The following is a 10,379-nucleotide window of genomic DNA, read 5'->3' on the forward strand; positions in this document are numbered from 1 at the left end:
TGTGGAGCAGACATGACTCAACCTGCTACCTGGCCCCGTGGTGCCCTCCTTGGCTCACGGAGGCTTGCATGTTCCCGCCAAGGTCAGGCCAGATCTGCCAGCAAAGAAGACAGGCAGGTGCTCTTGAGAATACCAACACCCAAAATGTTCATGTTCCCCTCCCTCATGATTGGACCTTTGGGACAGTTCAGTCACCCTCTCTTATTTTGAGAGGGTTAACAACTGGCTCCTATTTCAATCTCATTTAAACCAGAAACACCAAAACTCAAAACAAATCCCCACTAACCACCAGGGGACAAAATGATTTGCTGAGGTCAGACAAATGAAAATTCAAAACCCAGCTCTATCCACCATGTGATTTTGAATGACCTTTCACAATTTACTTAAAAGCCAAGTCTTAGCATCCTCATCTGTAACAGGAGAAAGGCAACACAGAACCCCCGCTGCCAAGGGGGCCCCCCAGGTCCCCCCCCTAACCATTTCTGTAACATGGCCTGACTGCCACCTGCCAGCACCTGCATCTCTCTGCCTGGGGGCTTTCCCCACCCACACACATGGCAGGACAGGATGCCCAGTGGATACAGACCCATCCCCTCATCCCTCAGGCAAGATAATTCTGAGGTGTGTGTCATACGCTGGCCCAGAGATTGTATCCCAGTGGCCCAGGCTGGTAACTCATGGGGACCACACCCCGCATGGGCCGCCTTCCCCTCCTTTTCTCACTTTCCCGCTCCCCACTGGTGTCTTCTGGAATAACTTCCAAAACAAACTACTTTCAGTGATTAAGACTCCGTGCTTTCACTGCTGGGGGCAAGGGTTTGATCCCTGGTTGGAGAACTAAGATCCCCACATGCCGCGTGGCATGGCCAAAAAAAAAAAAAAAAAGAGAGAAGATATAAAGTCCCCAGACCAACCCCATTCTACTGCTGATCCCGCCCCAACTGCCTGATAACAGATCCTTTAAAAGTGTAAGCCACAGTGGCTACAGGTACAAATGGACATGTGACCCCAGCTCCCTCTCCAAAGGGCTGTCTTTTGCTTTCCAACGCTTACGGTGGTGTACAGGGGAGTCACTAGGGATGGCAACGTGGCCCTATTTCACAAGACAACTTCTGAGAAAACCAGAGTGCTGCTGGTCCTATTGCATAATTAGTTTGGTTCTATCCCCACAGCCTCCATCGTCCCTACTGATTCTCTCACTCCTCCCAGCCTCACAAGCTACCCAACGAGTTCTTCCAGGGCCTTTTCACTTTTCCTCCCGGAAAAAAAGGAAGCACCCAGCTGGGGCAGGCAGCACAGTCCTGGCCCCTCATCGGTGTCTTTATATGACCTATCCCTCCTCCTCTTGACTTGACTGATCACATCATCATCTATTTTTCAGATGAGGTTTTTCTTTTGATGGGGGCAGTACAGAGATAAACAGGGCCAGAGTTCAGTTGCCTAGCATGGTCCTGCCAGAGCTGATCAGATGCTGACATGGGATCAAAGAAAGGGTCCCCCTCACAGAGGAGAGGGTCCATGCCTCCTGCAGGGACCTGGCCTTTCCCAGAGCCCCTTTTCAATGGCCAAAACTTGAAACATGGGAAAACCTAGGGAGGCCCAAGGGAAAGGTGGCCACGGGCTAGTGGAGACTTCTGTCCAAACAAATAAATTAGGGGGAGAATTAAAACATAAACAGCCAAGCACTTAGCTCACTTGGAATTAGGCTAAGCAAACCCTGAGAGCACAAACTATAAAACTGCAGTAAATGACACTGAATCCTTAAAGCTCAAATTCAACTGAGCTAAGTCATGATAGGCTCAGTGGTCCCCAGCCCAGGCATTAGAACCGTCTAAGTAGGGAGCTTGAGAAAACATTTTCCTTCCCAAACCCCAAGTGCCCCTTCGTAAGGAGCTCTTAAAACCATGCCAAGGGTGCACCCAACTCTCCAGCATCTGCCAGGGTGTGCAGACCGGATGAGAAGGAAAGCCAGACTTGGGATGTCATGAAGTGACTGAACCCTGGGCCTTCTCTTCCCCCTGCCTCAGGACATCTGTCCACGGGTATGGCCGGGAGTTGTCTCGGAAGCGTTATGACCATCTGGGAGCTGCATAGGACTGTGGAGACCATCTGAGCCAACCTCTGAATTTTCATGGGGAGGAAACAGGCCCAGAGAGGGAAAGCAAGTTTCCCAAGGCTGTACAACATCTGGCAGTGTCAGGAAACCAAGAGGCTGGTGAATTTCAGTCTGAGACTTCATAAAGCTTGGGAAGCACCATGGGCTCTGTGGCACAGATGCACAAGGCTGGGCAGGGCCTGGCAACGCTGCCCCTTCCCATCTTCCTCATTACCTGATCCTCGGACACCAAAAGGCCATCTGGGGACATGGTGCAGCCCTTCTGTTAGAGTGTGGAAAGCTGGGGGAAGTGTTCAGATGGGGGTGTGGAGATGGTTGGGGGTTGTTTGGGGCGTGACGTGGGGTCAGAAAGCAAGAGGGAGGATCAGTCAGAGCTCACCTTCATAGCAAGGGATCAGCGTCCTGCCTTGGGCCTGGAGGTTGGATGGGATGATGTAACAGAAGCCGTGGGGCAGGATGTGGTCTGTTTCATAGTAGATGTTCTTCCAGCGGTGGGCACAGGCCTAGAGGACAGAGAGAGGTTCAGAGGAGAAGAGTCAGGCTCAGGAGGTCACAAAGCAGAGCCCGGCAGTGCCAGGTGGTTCTGTAGGAGGAGAGAGGTGCAGAGGGGCCAGGAAGCCACCTTTTCTCCCACCCACCCCAGGTAATGTGCCGGGTGGGCATCAGCAAACTGCGAGAGCCTGGGGAGTGCCCCTGGGAGAGGCAGACAACCAACAAACATACAAACAAATGGGCATCCTAGCAAGTGCCGGAAAGGAAAGACACTGGGTTATGGACTGAGAATCTGGGAGTGGGGAGGACAGTTTTCACCTGGAGGCCAGGGGCAGCCAAAAGGATGAGAAAGAGCCAAACACACTGGGCACAGAGGCAAGTGCTCCAGGAGGGAATATCAGGGGCAACGGAGAAGAAGGCTGAGGGTCCACAGAAAGAAAGGAGGCCCGTGGGGCTGCTCTGGAGGGAGGTGAGGTCAGAGAGGGGACAGGGGCCAGGCCCCGGGAGTCTTATAGACCTTGGGGATGACTGTGACTTTAGTGGATGTGCTGAAAGAGGGTCTTACACAGGCAAGTGGCATGGTCTGACTCACAGTTTGGAAAGATAACTGGGCTGCCGAGTGGAGACTGTAGATAGGCAAGGGTGGAAGTGAACATCAGGTGAGGGATGCTGCTGCCTGCACCAGGACGGGGGCAGTGGTGATGGGAGAAGGGGGTGACCTCATGATGTAGAGGTGGAGCTGATGGGCCCAGGGACCCACCAGATGTGGGGAGAGCAGGAAAGGACAGAAAAGGAAACCAGGCAGAGGATAAGACAAGCACCCAATACCCGCTTCAGGGCCCTTGGGCCAGGGTGGATCCGTTGTGCGTGCCCCACACATGCACCTGTTCATTCCTCCACCAAGTATTTACTGAGCACCTACTATGCACCAGGCTCTGAGCTGGGCACTGAGGACGCAGCAGTGAACAGTCACAGGTCCAGCTGGTGCAGCAGACAGACTCGAGTCCTCAGCAAAGAACATACTGAGAAAAAGCCAGAGACGAGGAGTGCTGCTCCACCCAAAACAGACCCTAAGCATCAAGGTGCTACCTGCTTGCCCATGGAGCAGCCATCGGCCTCCATCAAATGTGAGACCCTTCAGAATCACTTGGAAGCCTGATTAAATCACAGACCGCTGGGCCCCACCCAGAGAGCTGGCTCGGCCAGTCTTCAGGGCCCTGAGAATCTGCATTTATAACAAGCCTCCAGGTGAGCCGAGGCCACTGGTCCGTGGAGCACCTTCAGGAGCTCCTTTTCAGGTTCAGGGCAAAGCATTCAGTTAAACCATATGAAGTTGCTGATATTTGACTGTTTTATATCATTAATCAGAAGTAAATGTTTGTTGACGGTCTTTTGAAGTAAATTTACATACAGAAAAATGCACAAATCTCAAGTGTACCATCTAAAGAGCTTTGACAAGTATACTCTCCTGTAACCAAACCCTTAGCAAGAACATTTCCATCTCACCAGGATGGTCCCACATGCCAGGAAGTGGCCTGGGCCTCTCCGAGGAGGTGACATCTGAGCAGAGACCTGAAGAAAGTGAGGAAGCAACTGGGAGGGGCCCTGAGGTGGGCGAGAGCTTGGCACATGCGAGGAGGTGAGACCAACCCTCTGGTCAGCTCTGGAGGGGAGCCTCTGGGAAGCACTGGGGTCGAACGTGCCAGGAGACACCTGAAGGGAGGGCAGTTCTGGGAACCAGAAGCAGGAACACACACTTGTGTCCTTCCCCACCGGCACTGGACACACCCAGCCTCACACTCCAATGCACCCGCGCAGCTGGTGAGGAGCCCAGCTGTTTCCTGCAAAGGTGTGCGCTCTGCCTAGCCCCGCTTGTTTCTCGTGGACATTCACACTCACTTCTGTTATCAGGTTGCTTCACTCTGGCCAACAGATGCATTTTCTTAAAATACTGCATTTTAAAATAATCCAAGTGTTTCACATCTTTGTTTGCATCAAACACACTGATTCTGTAGGCTGTAACATTGTGCATTTACATGGTCCACATCTGACCGCTTCTGTAACCCTGGAAGGTGGGGAGGTGTCTTAGAATTGCATTTTCCGTACAGGAACCCTGGGTATCAGAGAGTGCTTTGCTTAAGTTCCAGAGCTGGTAAGTGCTGCAAACAACACAGGAACCCACATTTCAGAGTCCTCCTTGTCTTAGTAGGAAACATTTCCAACTTATAACTCCCAATGCCCACCTGAGAAGCCATCAAAACCCACCCTTTGAGGCAGGTCAGGTAGCTATCGCCCTTAGAGCCTCTCCACAGGTCTCAGGACACCCGAAATAACCTCTCTGGGGTCGAACAGGATGTCCAGGCCCTGGGCAGTGGGGGAGCTCTCCAGGGCCTGGCTATCCCTGAGGTTACTCTACAAAGAAATTCACTGCCTGCCAGCCTCTCTGGTCTTCACACCTTCAAGCAAACCGCCCAAGGGCCCTTGACAAGGCTGCTCTCTGTCCACGGGAAAATGAGGACACTCAGAGCGGTGAGAAACCTCAGCTTGCCCACACTCTGCCTCCTACCCTATGACGTTAATCTCATCGTTCCTTATACTGCAAAGCACCTTCATTCCTCACCGCGCGGTACTATTCTGCGCTTCTAGCATATTTCTCAATAGACTGAAATGATATCAGGCAAGAAGCTAAACAACAGTATCACTCGGTGGATCATCACTCCACTCCACTAAGTGTTTTAATTTTATTTTATTTCTGACCAAATTCTGATAGCTTGCAAATTTGAATCACTTACCATCTAATTAGCTGGTACATTAGTTATATTTTAGTTTATGGATTTGGCAAAGCTCGTGGGCTTACCATGTTTTACTGTATTTCTGGGTTAGAGGGACCAAAAAGGACCGAGGCGGGTGTTTACCATGACACACGCTGACTCTTGTAAGGACGGACTTTGTGTATTTAATGTCTAGCTTATTGTCTTATTGATTGATTGACTGATTGATGGCTGTGTGGGTTGCAGTGTGCGGGCTTCTCATTGCGGTGGCTTCTCTTGTTGCGGAGCACGGCTTTAGGCGCACAGGCTTCAGTAGTTGTGGGTCGCAGGCGCTAGAGCGCAGGCTCAGTAGTTGTGGCGCACGGGCTTAGTTGCTCCGTGGCATGTGGGATCTTCCCCGACCAGGGCTCGAACCCGTGTCCCCTGCATTAGCAGGAGGATTCTTAACCACTGCGCCACCAGGTAAGCCCTACTGTCTTTTTTTTTTTTTAGTGCCATAAACTATTTAAGAAGTGATCTCGGGGAATTTCTAGAAGACCCAAAGATTGCATTTCACAATAAACTAAACTAAAATTAATGCATTCTGTGAGGTCAGAGATCAAAGTGTCAAAGGCAGTTTGCATGTAAGAAAACAAGGAAAAGTGTCTCTGAACATAAACTACAGAAAGAAAAGACTTTGTTTAGTCCCAATTATCCTTACATATACACGCATGTCAATCTGACTCCTACATTAAGAAAAATTCCTAGGGACTGTCTCCAAAGCATTAATATCTCCATCAGTCTCTCCAAATGAGTTCTGCTGTGAGGCAGGGCGTGTGGGCAGAGCAGGCAAGACCAACAGGAGAAAGAGAGCACCCTCTGGAAACAGCAAGACTTATTCCAACTTGGATTCCAAAGAATTATAACAAAAGAGGGGGGAGGGTCTAGGACCACCCCAAATCTTTTTTTTTTAACATTTTACTGCAGTATAATGGCTTTACATTGTTGTGTTAGTTTCTGCTGTACAACAAAGTGAATCAGCTATACGTATACATGTATATCCCCATATCCCCTCCCAAACCCACCCCTCTAGGCGAACCACCCCAAATCTTAGCATCTTACATACTTCAGGTTATAAGGGTTGTTCTTCCTCCCAAAAGGATAAAGAGATGAGTATATTTCGAATGGCTTTCTTGTATGGAAACACATGTCCTTCCTCGGGGTGGTGGGTACTGTGCCTTTCCGATGGCTCAGCCACGGTGGCATGTACGTCTCCCCCAACACCACGCCGCACCGCCCCCCCCCACCACTCCCCACTCCTCACCCTCTTACACATGCATTTGCCATACACAGATGGCCAGAGCTTTCCCATGCCTCGGGTCCATTCAGCACAGGCTGGGCCGGGCCCTGGGCCACTGAGAACAGGGGATGGAGGGGATCAGGGCCCTGATGCCACAGATTCCACCCCCCAAAGAAGCTTCCACTCCAAGGGAGGAGGGAATGGCCTGGGAGGTCCAGGGAAGGTGACTTCTGGGGTTCTGGGAAACTCATTCTGAAAATGTTCACCTACTGAAAACTCATCTAGATGTACACAGATGATTTGTGCACTTTCCTGCATGATGTTAAAGCTCAGCAAAAAGTTCACTTAAAAAAAAAAAATCAGGAAACAAAGCAACAGAAGTAAATGCAAAAGTGTATCCTGTGGCTTTGAAAAAATGGACAGATGAGAAGTGGTGAATAGATAGCAACTGCCCTGATGCTCGGAAAGGAAACAGCCAGGAGATAGAGCTGGAGAACACCGCTTCCTCCCAGAAGTCAGCTAGATGCTGACTTCAGTTGTTGTCTGAGGCTTGCAGACTCTGCTGAAAAGCAGAAATGTCAGACCTGAACATTGTGAGCTGCCCTCCCAGGTCCAAGAGACGACTCAGTGCCTGTACTGGGTTTGTTGGGTGGTTATTACCAGAAGTGATTTTCCCCCCTGACTTCTTAAACTGTCATCTGCATCTGGGAGTGCGGGAAGGGAAGCGGCTTGCCTCTAATCCCAATGCTGTGCTCACTCCAGGTATCATTTGTTCCCTGGGGCAATGGAAGGAACCACAACGTGTGTGGATCCATCCGAGACTGGTAGGTACTGAGCCAAGGGCAGCCTGCCAGACCAGCCCAATGTCCTGGGTCTTGACACAGCTGGCTGCCGGTCCATGGGGCCAGAAAATGCCATGTGTCATCGAGATACTTGACTCCCTATCACAGCTTTCCAACTCTCTGTTCTTTTTTTTTGTTAATTTATTTATCTTATTATTTTATTTTTGGCTGTGCTGGGTTTTCGTTGCTGCGCACAGGCTTTTCTCTAGTTGCGGCGAGCGCAGGCTACTCTTGTGTGCGGGCTTCTCATTGCAGTGGCTTCTCTTGTTGCAGAGCACGGGCTCTAGGCATGCGGGCTTCAGTAGTTGTGGCATGCTGGCTCAGTAGTTGTGGCTCGCGGGCTCCAGTGCGCAAGCTCAGTTGTTGTGGCACACAGGCTTAGTTGCTCTGCGGCATGTGGGATCTTCCCGGACCAGGGCTCGAACCCGTGTCCCCTGCACCGGCAGGCGGATTCTTAACCAATGCGCCACCAGGGAAGCCCCTCTATCTGTTCTTTACTTTGAAATCAGCACCAGATGCCATTTTCAAAAAAAGCCATCCCACCTCTCCCTCTTCAAGCCCAACCTTGGAATCCAATATTATGCTCCTTGGGGATACAGGTGTCATGCCCACACCCCCAGGCACCTCCCGAGTTCTCAAAACATATTTGAGTAAAATGGAGAAAGGACAGCCTCTTCAATAAGTGGTGCTGGGAAAACTGGACAGGTACATGTAAAAGTATGAGATTAGATCACTCCCTAACACCATACACAAAAATAAGCTCAAAATGGATTAAAGACCTAAATGTAAGGCCAGAAACTATCAAACTCTTAGAGGAAAACATAGGCAGAACACTCTATGACATAAATCACAGCAAGATCCTTCTTGACCCATGTCCTAGAGTAATGGAGATAAAAACAAAAATAAACAAATGGGACCTAATGAAACTTCAAAGCTTTTGCACAGCAAAGGAAACCATAAACAAGACCAAAAGACAGCCCTCAGAATGGGAGAAAATATTTGCAAATGAATCAACTGACAAAGGATTAATCTCTAAAATTTACAGGCAGCTCATGCAGCTCAATAACAAAAAAATAAACAACCCAATCCAAAAATGGGCAGAAGACCTAAATAGACATTTCTCCAAAGAAGATATACAGACTGCCAACAAACACATGAAAGAATGCTCAACATCATTAATCATTAGAGAAATGCAAATCAAAACTACAATGAGATATCATCTCACACCAGTCAGAATGGCCATCATCAAAAAATCTAGAAACAATAAATGCTGGAGAGGGTGTGGAGAAAAGGGAACACTCTTGCACTGCTGGTGGGAATGTGAATTGGTACAGCCACTATGGAGAACAGTATGGAGGTTCCTTAAAAAACTACAAATAGAACTACCATATGACCCAGCAATCCCACTACTGGGCATATACCCTGAGAAAACCATAATTCAAAAAGAGTCATGTACCAAAATGTTCATTGCAGCTCTATTTACAATAGCCCGGAGATGGAAACAACCTAAGTGTCCATCATCGGATGAATGGATAAAGAAGATGTGGCACATATATACAATGGAATATTACTCAGCCATAAAAAGAAACGAAATTGAGCTATTTGTAATGAGGTGGATAGACCTAGAGTCTGTCATACAGAGTGAAGTAAGTCAGAAAGAGAAAGACAAATACCGTATGCTAACACATATATATGGAATTTAAGAAAAAAAAATGTCACGAAGAACCTAGGGGTAAGACAGGAATAAAGACACAGACCTACTAGAGAATGGACTTGAGGATATGGGGAGGGGGAAGGGTAAGCTGTGACAAAGCGAGAGAGAGGCATGGACATATATACACTACCAAACGTAAGGTAGATAGCTAGTGGGAAGCAACCGCATAGCACAGGGAGATCAGCTTGGTGCTTTGTGACTGCCTGGAGGGGTGGGATAGAGGGTGGGAGGGAGGGAGACGCAAGAGGGAAGAGATATGGGAACATATGTATATATATAACTGATTCACTTTGTTATAAAGCAGAAACTAACACACCATGGTAAAGCAATTATACTCCAATAAAAATGTAAAAAAAAAAAACATTTGAATAACACATATCTTCCTGTTCTTAATTTTAAAATAAATACCTGCCTCCCAGAAAGCTTTGACAGGTAGAAATAAGACATTAAAGAAAAAGCAAATGGATATGAAGCCTCCAAAACATGAATATGGACTAGCTGGCCACTCCTTGTACCCTGTTGTCACCTGTCATTTCCTAGGGGCAATTTACAGCCTTTTCCTCAAGCTTCCATCAACTGCTTAGAATCAGCCACCAAGAAGAGATGGCAACTAATTTGGTTTCTAACTGTTTTAACATTGACGCTCAGCCCCTACATTATTCAAACACACTTTCAGACCCATTCCTTAGAGAGACTTTCTCCATGTGCTGAAAATTAAAAGGGTAGAAGATTCTCTATACCCAAGTGATTTCCATTAAAAAGTCTCTGTACCCAAGTGATTTCCATTAAAAAGGACACATACACAAAATAAGTCATGCACATAAGGTAACGACATAATGATGAGTTCCTAATGACACAAAAGATGCCAAGCTTGTTCTAGACAGCACCATCACTGATGACAGGCTTCATGGAAGTGGCAGAGTCTAAACCAGGGAGGACAGCAGGAACTGGGGACAGACGTTTCCTGGCAAGATGGCACACGTGCAAAAAGCGACGGGAACAACTCAACAAAAAAAAAATCCAATTTAAAAATAAGCAAAGAGGGGCTTCCCTGGTGGCGCAGTGGTTGAGGGTCCACCTGCCGATGCAGGGAACACGGGTTCATGCCCCCGTCTGGGAAGACCCCACATGCCGCGGAGCGGCTAGGGCCGGAAACCAAGGGCAC

General features: G+C 48.6%; 1 protein-coding gene across 1 annotated transcript in view; it reads right to left on the reverse strand.

Annotated features, from left to right (window-relative positions):
* The window catches only part of ITGA9 (integrin subunit alpha 9), a 371,922-nt gene that overhangs the window by 338,090 nt on the left and 23,453 nt on the right, over positions 1-10,379 (reverse strand). Inside the window, exon 4 of the mRNA XM_007462694.1 lies at positions 2,496-2,619. Within this exon, the coding sequence (XP_007462756.1) occupies positions 2,496-2,619 (124 nt within the window). The remainder of the gene's footprint in view (positions 1-2,495; positions 2,620-10,379) is intronic.

Source organism: Lipotes vexillifer, unplaced genomic scaffold (genome assembly GCF_000442215.2).
Source record: "Lipotes vexillifer unplaced genomic scaffold, Lipotes_vexillifer_v1.1 scaffold539, whole genome shotgun sequence".
In the NCBI taxonomy this organism is placed as follows: Eukaryota; Metazoa; Chordata; class Mammalia; order Artiodactyla; family Lipotidae; genus Lipotes; species Lipotes vexillifer.